The sequence below is a fragment of the Triplophysa rosa genome, linkage group LG20 (assembly GCF_024868665.1).
Source record: "Triplophysa rosa linkage group LG20, Trosa_1v2, whole genome shotgun sequence".
In the NCBI taxonomy this organism is placed as follows: domain Eukaryota; kingdom Metazoa; phylum Chordata; class Actinopteri; order Cypriniformes; family Nemacheilidae; genus Triplophysa; species Triplophysa rosa.
In genome coordinates, this window is record NC_079909.1 from 19,753,320 (window position 1) to 19,767,398 (window position 14,079).

A 14,079-nucleotide genomic window follows, 5' to 3' on the forward strand; every position below is an offset into this window, starting at 1 on the left:
TAGGCGACTAGAAACATGTTTTAGACGGGGTTGCCTCTAGTAAAACCACTGTGTATCTGATTTTATACAAATGGGAATAAACAGCAAAAAAAGTCAAATCGTTTACATAGTAAAGCACTACAGGCCGGCCGTTGTCACATATTAAAGCTTTAATTTGCTGCGAATGTACGTGACTTGAGCCTTTTTGTCAATGGAGTTTTCTGGGGGGTTTTCTAACCATGACCTTTCAAAGCTTTTCTAAGCGCCAGCTGTTCGTTACACGCATGCGCTCACAAATATATGCCTTTAACTTTTACACGCATGCGCAGTACCGTCCTGTTTTGAGCTTCGTCGTTTTCAAAATGCCGAATCTTTATTGAGCCGCAGAATGTTGTCCTTCGATGGAGTTTAAATAAAGAGCCGGATAATTTGAATTCAAAGGTAAAGTGCAAGAGTGAAGAACTGATATGCGTTATGCCAAACAGCAAATGTGCGCTTATATTCTGTCGTTTATTTCTGTTTGACTGCTTTTATTCTTTATGTTAGCCCTGGATAGCATGTCAAGTTAGCCGAACAGTCAAATAACATTCATTAGATGTATATGTTATATATATAATATATGTAGACAGCTCCTCGATTGCTAGACAATCTTGATGTCTAAAGCTTCTTGACTGGTTCATAGAATAATTTGCACCATTTAGATGTTGAATAAACGATCTTAAAAGGTTTCACGGTCCTTTGAGTTTTATGAGATACTGTGTTTGTTTTGATTGTGTTTCTCATTTTATCTTAAGTATACTTGAACAAAAAAGGCACACTGTTCTTTCACAAGGTGAATATTACAGTCATATATCAGCCAGACTGTTAAATTAACAGATATTTTGTCAGCAGATGAACTGAAGTGATTCACACTGTAAATTGTAAATTGACAGCCTTGTCATTATCTTTATGTGGATCTCCTTTGCCATCATTAAATTGAATTATACCTTTTATATTAGTCACTGACCCTACTCCCATAACATCAGCCATTGAAAAATCGAATTCTTTTACGAGAAAAAAAATCTAATTTAAAGACACATTTTCTTGTCTTATCACTAGGCACGAGATGGAACTCCCAAACTACAGCCGGCAGCTCATGCAGCAGTTGCATGCCTTGCGAAAAGAGAAGCAGTTTTGCGACTGCTCTATCCTGGTTGGAGAAACCCCTCACCCTGCTCATAAACTAGTGCTCGCTGCCTCCAGTATGTTATTTAAGTCTGTTCTAGAGGGTTCTGACAGCATCTCCATCGACACAGATTTGCTGTCTTCGCAAGAATTTTCCTGCCTTCTGGACATGGTGTATACTGGTAAACTACCTCCTGGCAAGCACAACTTCACTCGCCTCATAGCTGCTGCAGACAGCTTGCAGATGTTCGATGTGGCTGTTGGTTGCAAGAACATTCTCAACGACCTCATGAAGCAGACCTCGGAGACCGTGGACACTAGCTCGATGGTATCTCGTGATAGTGTAAAGGGGGGCACTGAGATTGCTGACTCGGGAAAGTCCAAAAGTTCCGAGCACGGTACGATTGAGCTGATCACTGAAAACCAAGCAGGAATCCGAAATATCCTACAGAGGGTACAGCCATGTGCCGAGGTTCTTGAGACGTGGGAGACGATCTCTGCACAGGAGCGCCAGGTGAAGATACAAAAAAAGTTTCCTTTCAGTTCAATAGTATTATTAACCAGTGATTTCAGACTTACGTGTCATCACTGATCTTTGGCAGGTCATTCTGAGCAGTTTCAGAGGAGATCCATCCCGAGATGAGGTTTACCAGCGGTTGCTGAGTCTGATCCAGGTTGAGAGAGTTCTGTCAGCTCAGACCGTCATCGCATTGGTGAACCAGCTAAAACACTTCAATCCTGATCCAGAATCAGCAATTGAGCACCAAAGAAATGAGAACTTCCCCGAACCCAAAGGTAAACTGACCTGGGTACAGAAAAAGAAGACTGACACAGAATATCACAGACTGTTACCGTGAGGAACTCAATATGTTTTCAACAGATCCTTCGACATCTGCGCAACCGTCCGGTAAGCTTTTAGATCACGTATCAAAACTGACTCGCCAGCTTTCCAGTGTCAACAACCTGTCAGAGATTTTGACCAAGGCAGCAAGCGGCTGTAAAAATTATGTAGAGAAAGCGGTGCGTTTCTCTCCTTTCACTTTTTCCAAATACTAAACAGTGCATTGTTTGTTCTCTATATGTATATATTTACAATGTACGCATATTTTTGGTCTTTAAGGTGGTGCTGGAATGCTGTAGTTCTCCATTCTCAGGAGACGTGGTGGAGAGTTTGATTTGTCAATTCAAAGAGACGCACATAAGTGAAGAAACACTTCTAATGCTTCTCCATGAAGTGAAGAAAAGCTCCACAGGTCGAGCGCAACTTTTGGAGATCTTGAAACACACAAGAGGTATGCACGACATCCAGCTCTATGTACTACTGGTGGTGCCCATGTTCTAATGCCTGTTATTTATGTTGCCAGGTAAACGATCCGAGAAACGCGAGGGGATGGATTTGTTAAAAACATATCAGAATAGACTCGCAGAACTCAGTCTGGATCATAAGCTCTTCGAAGAGTGTCTTAAAACTGGTCCAGACATCTCTGCAATCGAGAGAGAGGTAAACAGAAATGCATGTTCAGTCAGGACCACTTTCGACAAATAACATTTTTTTATTAAAGCAATAAGCCCCAAGAAGCAGTGGGTTACGGTGCATTTTATAACAGCTAAGTTCGTTCGCGTCGTGCCTAAAACCCCCTTAGCTGTTATAAAATGCACTGTAACCCACTGCTTAGGCTTATTGCTTTTATAAAACGGTTATTACATATGCGTAGCAAGGTTTCATAAAATAAATAAAATAAAATTATATTTAGGCTATGTAAATGTCAGCCATTATAAATCGGGGTATTCTATAACGGCTAAGAACTCGGCTCAGCCAATCAGAATCAAGGACCAGAACTGACCGTTTAATAATAAATACTAATGCATCTCGTAGGTGTTTTCGGCATGGTTCTGTTCTGGGCAAACTCCACGCGCCCATCCATGCATTAATTCCTGGACAAAGCGGGGAGAGCAGCAAGTAAAAAAAAACCTGGGGTAACAGAACAGATCAAATAATTCTACAAATAACAAAACGACAACTTGCGCTATAACAAAACAATCACAGGACAAATCAACTTAATCCAAAGATAATGGCTAAATAGATAAAGTGGAGTTGGGGATGGAGGGGGGAGTTAAAGTCAGCGTGCCGCTAAGCAATAGATTGCTGGCAGAATGAATGGGTATTTAAATGAACCGCTATGATGTGTGTCCAAATTGGTACGCATCAGAAATCCTGACTGACAGCTGATGCAAGCTTGACTGACGTGACCTGCTTGAATATCATGTGTTACGTCAGTAGATTAAGTTCAAGAAACCAGGTTTTATTACTATACTGTATGTGTTTATAGCATATTCAGGTCCTGCTAGCAGAGAAGGCAGACGCTGATGTGTTTGGAAGGTTGATATCTGCAGTGCTAAAGGAGGAAAGTTTACTCCAGCCTGTGACCGTGTGGAGGATTCTCCTGTGGGCGGAGACACAGAATCCACAGCTGGAGATCTTCATGCAGGAGATCAAGGACAGAGCAGATGCTCACATACTCCTACAGACCAGTAAGAGTCAAACATCTTTCTGAAACCATTGCCATTTTCTGACCGGATGAGTGCGAGACATGAAAAACTGTACACTACTGTTCAAAAACCTTCCAATGCATCATCGCATGATCTTAAACATCTTTTCATTCGAAGGTGTACGGTTCAAGGTCTGAAACTACTTTTGTAGACAAAGTGTAATTGTGCCAACATAAAGATTTCTTTCCTTAGAAAAGTTTTAACAAATATATTTTTTAAATAATGACTTAATGAAGTAAAAGCAGCCAATAGGAGCCCATAGTAATAGATGATAATTCCTTCAATACTGTTTACTTGTTGTAAGATCTCATAAAAAATGCCAAGAATATGATTTTGTCCATTCTAGCCGAAGGATGGCTGCTTTAAAGATACTAGAATATATCATCGTTTTGATTTCTTTTAGATGCTTTTAGTCACAACATAATTCACACAGTTACAGTCGTCCTACTTCATAGTTTTGATGAGTTTACTATTATTCTAAAATGTGGAAATGTTACCAAACATAAAACAATTAACCTAATATATAATATTGTTCTCTTCATTTTCATAGTTCAAGATTTGGATGTGATTTTTAAGCACAAATCACTGCTTCTGGAAACCATCAGTGACATGAATTTACTGGAACGGGGTGTGGAGGTGATGGATGGTGGGACAGAGCAGCTTGCTGAGGTACAAACTCCAATTTCTGCAGACTGCTAGATCTTCAAGACCTCAATGTAAGAATAATGCCTAAAAGAGATTTGCGTGTTTTTGTGCATGTCAGTTCGTGCAGAGCTGTCGGAGAGCTGACGGTGAGCTGGAGTCTATAGAGCAAACCATCCACAGAGTTTTGAGTGGCGATTCACAGTACGCCAGTCCTCTGTGCCAGCTGCTGTATGCCAACCAGCAACACTTTCCCCATCCGACCGCCGTAACAAAAGCCCTCAAGCACACAGGTCTTCACACGTTTCTGTTCATGTCCGTCTAAAGGTTTTTCTGGGTCGTCTTCTACCGTTTGCTAACAACATCTGTATTTATAAGAGCAGCTCAGCCGGTCTCAAACCCTCCTGAAAAACCTGAGGTGGAGCCAGAAGGATCTACCGCTGATTCTGAGGATGAGGAAGGAGACGGCACCGTAACGAGAGGAAGGAAACAGGCCGTCCCTGTTTCCTACAGCTGTCCGTGGTGCAATAAGACGTTTGACTTCAAGTGCCGTCTGATAAAGCATAAGAAGGTTTGCACGCTCTCGCCGGGGAAAGAGCAGCGCTGCTCTGAGTGTTCAATGCCGTTCCCGACTCTCAAGAGCCTTCGCCAGCACTGCACGGAAGCCCACGGCGGCCCACCGGCCAAGAAGAAGAAAACAGATCAAGTGTCGTGTGACATGTGCGACAAGACCTTCAAACACTCTTCAGGTGCGTGAAATCCCTCTTTGAAAGTCTTTGAAACGAAGTTCAACAAAACGTTTTGTTGGTGCTCTAGAATTCCCCAAAAATGTGGGGTTAGGCGCAGTTAAATTGAGACGTAGAAGGAATGTTTCCGACAGTGGTTATGTTTGGTTACAGGTCTGCTTTATCATAAGCGCACCGAACATTTCGAAGAGAGGCCGTACGCATGCGAAGGATGCGGGGCCAAGTTTGCCGCCACCTCGTCCCTCAAGAACCACATGCGTCTGCACACGGGAGAGAAGCCGTTCCATTGCAAGCACTGCGACATGAGCTTCTCTGTGGCCGCTGCTCTGTCCTACCACACCAAAAAGAAACACGCCGAGGGTGAGCCGTCGTTCTTTTGTTTTACGTGGGCTGTTCTGTGTTGGGTTGCTGACAAATTTGGGCCAACTTCCTTCGCAGGTAAAATGTACTGCTGTCAGTATTGTTCGGCCTCGTTCGCACAGTCCATCGAGCTGACGCGTCACGTCCGCACGCACACAGGAGACAAACCGTATGTCTGCAGAGAATGCGGGAAGGGCTTTAAGCAGGCCAATGGGCTGTCTGTCCATCTACAGAACTTTCACAGTAAGAGCATCCACGTATGAATGTCACGTGACTTTCTGCATTTCACAAAACTCCTATAAATGACAGCTCTGCACACTGGTCATCCCTCTCAACTTTATGATGCTTTTTAAACATTGTTAAAGCGTTTTTTCAGTAATTACCTCGTGTCGTTCCAAACCTGCATGACTTTCTTCTGCGGAACACGGAAGATGATGTTTTGCAGAACGTTGATAGCGCGCTTGTGATTGTCAGACCTTACAGAGCCTCATGACTGCCAGAAATGTCGGGTGAGTTTCTCATCGCTCGATGAACTCCGGCAGCACATCCAGGAGGTTCATCCCAAAGAGCTGCACCAGTGTCCTGACTGCAGCAAGATCTTCAACAGCGAAGCCAATCTGGAGAAACACATGACGGTTCACGACGGCAGCAAACCCTACAGCTGCCAGACGTGCAGTAAATGCTATCAGGTGCAAACTTCTCTTCTTTAATCATATCGACTCATTTCAAGTTAACAAACAAGCGAGACCGTGGGTCGATGCTGTGCACCTTTATGTTTTACATTTATATATTTTTTTCCGAAGTGATTTACTGCTAGACATGTTTTGTTTAAGCCCTGCTGATAATGCATTGCTTTGCCTATTAGTGATATATAGTTTACCATTAAAGCTTGTTACATGCCCTTTAATATATGTTTGTTTGAGCACAGACACTCTCAGGACTGTGGTACCACAATCGTACCGTCCACCCAGAGAGCATCACAGCCCAGGGCAATAAAACCATTAAAACCCTTCTTCGGTGCGACAAGTGTGACAAGACCTTCAGCAACAGAAATAGCCTGTTAAAACATCAGATAACCAATCATGCAGGTACGAAAACACCGGATGTTCGCCTTCCACGGAGGAAGATCATTAAGCTTTTGACTTAAAGAAACCACTTAACAATGTGTTGACAGCGCGTGTCTTTAACAGATCACGTTAAGGGGAAAGTTCACCCAGAAATAAAAAATCTGTCATGATTTGTTCATCCTCATGTCATTCAACACCGTACGACTCTTTCTTCTGTGGAACACACGAGAGGATATTTTGAGAAATGTCCCAGGGTTTTGTGTCCATACAATGGAAAACAGTTGGGGTCAGTGTTGTTTGGTTACCGACATTCTTCGAAATATCTTCTTTTGTGTTCTGCAGAAGAACAAGTCGTCCATGTAAATGATGAAAGAATTCTCATTTTTGGGTGAACTGTCCCATCGATGTTAGTTGTGTTACACTCAGTTTAATGTCGTTTTAGAAGTGCGCTTGTGGAAGTGTGTGAATTGTGACGTCGCCTTGACGAATGAGGCGGAGTTTCAGCAGCACGCCTGCAGCGGGCAGACCGGCCAGGGCGGCTCCGTGTTCAGCTGTGCGATCTGCTCGCTTCACTTCCCCTCAGAGCCTGAGTTCCAGCAGCACTTCCTGTCTAAACACCTGCAGGACGAAACCCAGCCGCAGGCCTCCAGCTCTCAGACGGTAAAACCTGAAAGTCCTGAAATACAAGTCAGAAGGTTTTTTGCATTAACATTTCAGGGAAATATGAGTTTCCACATCAAGATTGTACAGTAATGGGTTGGAGTTTCTGCTGTTTTGATCATTTTGATCCATCTTTAACCAATCAAAAACTCCAAAGATGAAAGCATATTCCACTAGTTATTGCGTTTATTTACAGGTCATTCAATGCGGGGATACAGCCGGTCAAGGGGCGGAGCAAGTAATAAGCCTGGACCAATCGCAGATCGAGGGCTCGTCACAAGTGTTTGTCGCTCTCTCTGATCAACAGGAAACGGCCAGCGGTTCAGGAATCGTTGCCGTGAGCGTGGAAGATTTACTAAGTGGCAAAGTTACTCTCATCTGTGAAGAGGGTCAATAAACTGAACTCTTAGATTATCTTGGAGATGGAGGGCTGGTCTAGAATTGTCTATGTGTGTGTGTGTGTGGGGGGGGTTCTGAAAAAGTTAGCAATTATGAGACCCATTTTATACCAAAATACTGTGTGACAGGGTTGTTATAATGGTATGAAATGAGCGAAAACAATGTGTTTGATTTTTAATGCGCACAGGCTTCAGTCTCTGGGTCAAAACATGTTTTGGTGTCATAGAAACAACATTATGGCTGTTTTGGGCTCATGGGAACTAAACACTGATGTCGGTGCTACGGACTTGTTAATAAAACCTTGGTCGTTTTTCCTATTGCAGTTAATAATCCTGAGACCAAGCTGCCATTATTCCATCTCGCGTATTTTAAACAAACATATGTTTTCTGAAAAAGGCCCTTGTCAGTATCGGATGGTAAAACAAGACAGATTTCTTTTGCAAATAATTCATGCCACAGGTAAATAGTTATTTTACAGAAAGTCACCACACAGTCTGAATTCAATCTTTTATTGTACAGCTCACTTTAATCATCAAATACTGTTAAAATATAGCCAAAAATATAGCATTGTATACTTGATATGCCAATATAGTAAAACCCTGAGTCATTCTTTTTTACATTCATGGATGCTTAGTTTTAAATCTCATAACCTGTAAGATGTACAATAGTATGTTCACTGCATTCAAATTTCACCAACCAAAAACATATTTTCATTAGATTAAATAAAACTAAATAAAACCTGCACAATACGCTATAATGAAACTAACTTAAAGAAACAGTTCACCCAAAAACGAAGATTCTGTCATCGTTTACTCACCCTCAAGTTGGTCCAAATCTATACATTTCTTTGTTCTGATGAACGCGGAGATGAATGCTTGTACCAAACAGTTCTTGGCCACCATCGACTCCCATAGTAGAAAAAAATGCTTAATTCATTTCTTTGTTTTGTTAAACACAAAAAAGATATTTTGAAGAATGCAGGAAAGCAAACCGTTCTTGGGGCACTTTCACTACCATTGTCATTCTTCCTACTGTGGGAGTCAATGGTGTCCAAGAACTGTTTGGTTACAAGCATTCGTCCAAATATCTTTCTCTGTGTTCATCAGAACAAAGAAGTTTATAAAGATTTGGAACAACTCGAAGGTGAGTAAATGATGACAGAATTGTGCTTTTTTGTTGAACTGTCCCTTTAAGGATGTTCCTGTATAAGCCAAACACATGAAAGGTTAAATAAGCATTACATTCTCAGAACAGAACAATCATCTACTGTGTGTGTGTGTGTGTGTTAGTAAGCAATGCATATCAAACAAACCACATGAAGAAAAAACTGTAGCTATCTTGTCCCACTAGAAGCATGATAAACAATGTGATAAACTAAGCATTAAAACAAAACCAATTTACAACTAAGAACGAATGACACCCACTGGTGTGTAAGATGCGATCTAAGAGTGCCTGAGTTCAGTGCATAGTACTAGAACACAACGGATGTCAATAGTTCTCAAACAATTCCATAAAAAGTCTTCAACTCACTTCAAATCCAACTGTTCAAGTAGACAGAATCAGATATATAAATGTTCTTTACAATGTGCAAGTTGCAAAGCGGTCCGCATCATTAAAGGTGCACCGAGTGCTTTCATGTTATTAGATGTGACAGCACCTTTAAGCTGAATCCCGTTGCCGAGGATGTTGTTTTCTTTAACGCTATGACTGATGTTCTTGAGGTGAATAGCTTTTTTTATTGTATAGCTTCCTTGTAACTGTTAAAAAGCTTGGTTTTAAGAAGAACCTCTTGACCTTGTAAGAATACGACATGATGAAGTGAATATAGCAAGCAGCCAATCTATTCTAACATGGACATTTCTAGGAAGCAAATGTGCACAAGAACTGCTTTTACAGTCCTGGAAACTGCTTTCTCTGAACTAGGGAACCGTCTCTTACAAAGTGCTCTCCTTGGGGTGGTCTAAAACGTACTACAATAACACAAGGCTTTTGTTTTCAGCTTGTAATCTTCTTCTTGGGCAGAAAGGCACTAGTGATTTGATTCATCACCACTAAGGCAGGAAAAAGCGGAAGGAGGAAGAAAATGTACCACGTGACGCCTTTCACCATAGCCTGAAACCAGTCTGTAAACATGGCTGCCATGACAGTGACGGCGGACAACAGGTAAGCCACCAGGCCGCAGGTGGCATGATAGAGTCTCATCCGAGGAAACGACTGAGCGCTGATGAGCTTGGGAAACAGAAGAAAGACGCCGCAGGTGGCCTGCAGCATGGTAGCGACCATCGTGGTGACGCCCAGCAGGCTGTGCCACGAGGTGAAGTGAGAATGCTCGGATACGTTCTTACTGGCCACCATGAAACCAAAACCTGTAGCTCCGAACACCAGCAGCAGAGCCTGGAAGAACCAATGCAGGCGGACCTTCCATTTACGAGACTTGAAGCAGAATGGACTCCCCTCGGCCGAGAAGAGCAGAATCCCTTCTGTCATGCACAGGCAAAACTAAAAAACAAAAGGAAGAGAATGAAAAGTGATCGACTGTTATGCGTCTGACACGGGCTTTCATCCAAAGTAGTGACTTGTGTAACTATATTCCCATGAAGCCAATTGCGTTTGTGTTCCACCACACTCGATTCATTATTTACAAAGCATGCATGTTTTATTCATTCCCACGCAGTCTGCGTTACTCCGACACACATTGTATTTCACAGACAAACTATCGGAGTGATCATAGTAAAAACAAAAGGAACAACCATTGCTGACCTTCATCAACCTACAGGTAAAAATATGACGGATTCCATGAAAAAAACGTGTGTATAGTTACAACTTACCCCAAGTGACATGCAAACAGGATGCCAGGAGAAAAGACCTACAGTAAAAATAACACACGAGGTCAAATAGAAGTACAATGTTCTTGAAAAATGCAAATGACTCATATAGTAAAAGAGTTATAAAAAATTCAAGTTTTACTTTTTACTTCACTACGTTATAAAGCATGTACTTTTTACTTCACTACGTTATGAAGCATGTACTTTTTACTTCACTACGTTATGAAGCATGTACTTTTTACTTCACTACGTTATGAAGCATGTACTTTTTACTTCACTACGTTATGAAGCATGTACTTTTTACTTCACTACGTTATGAAGCATGTACTTTTTACTTCACTACGTTATGAAGCATGTACTTTTTACTTCACTACGTTATGAAGCATGTACTTTTTACTTCACTACGTTATGAAGCATGTACTTTTTACTTCACTACGTTATGAAGCATGTACTTTTTACTTCACTACGTTATGAAGCATGTACTTTTTACTTCACTACGTTATGAAGCATGTACTTTTTACTTCACTACGTTATGAAGCATGTACTTTTTACTTCACTACGTTATGAAGCATGTACTTTTTACTTCACTACGTTATGAAGCATGTACTTTTTACTTCACTACGTTATGAAGCATGTACTTTTTACTTCACTACGTTATGAAGCATGTACTTTTTACTTCACTACGTTATGAAGCATGTACTTTTTACTTCACTACGTTATGAAGCATGTACTTTTTACTTCACTACGTTATGAAGCATGTACTTTTTACTTCACTACGTTATGAAGCATGTACTTTTTACTTCACTACGTTATGAAGCATGTACTTTTTACTTCACTACGTTATGAAGCATGTACTTTTTACTTCACTACGTTATGAAGCATGTACTTTTTACTTCACTACGTTATGAAGCATGTACTTTTTACTTCACTACGTTATGAAGCATGTACTTTTTACTTCACTACGTTATGAAGCATGTACTTTTTACTTCACTACGTTATGAAGCATGTACTTTTTACTTCACTACGTTATGAAGCATGTACTTTTTACTTCACTACGTTATGAAGCATGTACTTTTTACTTCACTACGTTATGAAGCATGTACTTTTTACTTCACTACGTTATGAAGCATGTACTTTTTACTTCACTACGTTATGAAGCATGTACTTTTTACTTCACTACGTTATGAAGCATGTACTTTTTACTTCACTACGTTATGAAGCATGTACTTTTTACTTCACTACGTTATGAAGCATGTACTTTTTACTTCACTACGTTATGAAGCATGTACTTTTTACTTCACTACGTTATGAAGCATGTACTTTTTACTTCACTACGTTATGAAGCATGTACTTTTTACTTCACTACGTTATGAAGCATGTACTTTTTACTTCACTACGTTATGAAGCATGTACTTTTTACTTCACTACGTTATGAAGCATGTACTTTTTACTTCACTACGTTATGAAGCATGTACTTTTTACTTCACTACGTTATGAAGCATGTACTTTTTACTTCACTACGTTATGAAGCATGTACTTTTTACTTCACTACGTTATGAAGCATGTACTTTTTACTTCACTACGTTATGAAGCATGTACTTTTTACTTCACTACGTTATGAAGCATGTACTTTTTACTTCACTACGTTATAAAGCATGTACTTTTTACTTCACTACGTTATGAAGCATGTACTTTTTTCTTCACTACGTTATAAAGCATGTACTTTTTACTTCACTACGTTAAGTATTAAAGAGGAAAAAATGACATGTAGTTATGAAATGTAGTGGAGTAAAAAGTATGATAATATGCTTTATAATGTAGTGAAGAAACATCTTTCCAAAGATAAAAACACTTAAGAAACACTGCTTAATCAAGACCTGCACAAACAGAATGGGTGTTAAAAATCAACTCTTGTTGTAAATGTTTTAGCGTTATGCTAATACTAAAATGTATTGAGTTATTAATTTTATTTTATCAGCACCTGTCACAATGTCGTTCTGCAGCTAAAAACAACTAGTCAGCCCTTTAAAAAATACAAACATTAGAATGAATACGTTTAAGAGTGTATGAACTCACTTGTTCCCGGTCTGGACAGTATGGATGTGAGAAAAACCAGGCCGACTGAGATGATGTGCGCGGTGATCACAGACACTCTGCGCAGCCACACGTACAGCCAGAAGTCCCGCATGCCGAGCCCCTCTCCCACTGGACTGTACTCCACATCCACAGACGCGCGCGACCCTCTCGCCATTCCCGACGATTACACGCTCATTAATCTAGTGCACGCGGGTTACGGATCAAACCAGTTTGCGTTGGATGTGAACAGCCAAGTTACCAAATCCACTGTGTGCCATGTGCATAAGATTTACCCGGTAACTATTGCTAAATTTGTTTACGGCTTCCTCCCCGTTAATATTGCATAATCCCAAAACGAGGAAATATAATTTAAAACTAAATTGCAAAATATTATCAAATTCAGCCCAAGAGTCATTCCCACGACTGTGCTATCCAGAACCCGACGTTTATTCTCATCGCAAGGATTTTAAATCTAAACCTCATGGATGACACTTTAACTACAATTTTGGTTTTGAAAGGAAAGTTGTTGCAGGAAAGCATATATTCCTGTTGGGTGCCATTTTCGTTGTTGTGACAGCGACACTATTAAACGTATTTCCTGAATGAGACTCCCCTGCGGCGCTGACGTCACGGTTGTTAATATTCACGAGCAACGGCTTTGCTATGGACGGTTATTTAATCACGTCGGTAATACATCATTAATATTCATGAGCAAGCCTTCGCCATAGGAGAGGCTCGGACGAACGTCCCGTAAGCTTGATTAATATTTAGCATATTTATGAGCTGAGCCGTTGTCATTGTAGGCACTCGTGGATGCAAAGACATTTTACGTGAGAGAATAAGATCAGGGAGACATCTAATGGCGAGCCGGAGACCCGTTTTCACTCTCACACATTAATAAGCTCATAATAAACACAAAATTAACAAAGAATGAACCCTATTCATATCATCCCGACTTTTTGCTTTTGCTGTGTAAGACATGCGACTTTCACAATACCAGGGGCGATTCTAGGATTTTTTAATGGGGTGGCACAGGGGGACCAAGAACCAGTCAGGGGGGGGCCATGGGAAAAGCGGGATGACATAAAAATGGCACTGCACAAGTGCCTGGACAACACATCTCTTGTTTTATAAATAAAATACATTTAACAGACAATAATTGTTCTCAACTTCTTTTCACTTGTCATTTTTAAATGGTTAATGTATGATTATGAAGTGGTAACGTGTGAACTTTTTCATGTTCTGACTTTCACCTGCTGCTGCAGAGATGGCTGCTGGTGTAGTCCTCACTGGCTGGCTCTGACCCTTGCTGCCAGGTTCAGGGCTGCTAATTTGCTGGCCAATTTGGCCCTTGCTGGTGGATTGGCTCTGACCTGCACTGCACTGTACTGCATCTGCCTGTCTTTGACAGTTTCTTCTTGAAGAAACCTTGAATGTCCTTCTGCGCACAGCAGAATTTGTGCCCGTTTCATTTTTTCTACAAAATTCTGTCTAAAAATAAACAAACTTTTAACTTAATCATCAATACTACTCGACTAGTATATTTAATAGCATATTTTCATCTGATTAAAGACCAAATCATTTAAACGTAAAGCTGTTCTTGGACATTGC

The 14,079-nt window shown here is 40.8% G+C and overlaps 2 protein-coding genes across 2 annotated transcripts; one reads left to right on the forward strand and one right to left on the reverse strand.

The window, feature by feature from the left end:
- Positions 1-296: 296 nt before the first annotated feature.
- Positions 297-7,945, forward strand: zbtb40 (zinc finger and BTB domain containing 40). Its single transcript, XM_057362544.1, has 16 exons — positions 297-420; positions 1,078-1,657; positions 1,746-1,938; positions 2,024-2,163; positions 2,264-2,435; positions 2,508-2,644; positions 3,474-3,675; positions 4,244-4,362; positions 4,457-4,628; positions 4,719-5,084; positions 5,235-5,441; positions 5,520-5,684; positions 5,916-6,130; positions 6,370-6,529; positions 6,951-7,168; positions 7,365-7,945. The coding sequence occupies exons 2-16, from the start codon at positions 1,085-1,087 to the stop codon at positions 7,563-7,565; spliced, it is 3,240 nt and encodes a 1,079-aa protein (XP_057218527.1). The 5' UTR covers positions 297-420; positions 1,078-1,084; the 3' UTR covers positions 7,566-7,945.
- A 117-nt stretch (positions 7,946-8,062) lies between these two features.
- Positions 8,063-13,075, reverse strand: LOC130571510 (probable transmembrane reductase CYB561D1). The gene is made up of 3 exons (XM_057362545.1): positions 12,469-13,075; positions 10,396-10,433; positions 8,063-10,066 (listed from the first exon to the last, which is right to left on the reverse strand). Exons 1-3 carry the CDS (start codon positions 12,641-12,643, stop codon positions 9,563-9,565), a joined length of 717 nt encoding a protein of 238 aa, XP_057218528.1. The 5' UTR covers positions 12,644-13,075; the 3' UTR covers positions 8,063-9,562.
- Positions 13,076-14,079: the final 1,004 nt, after the last annotated feature.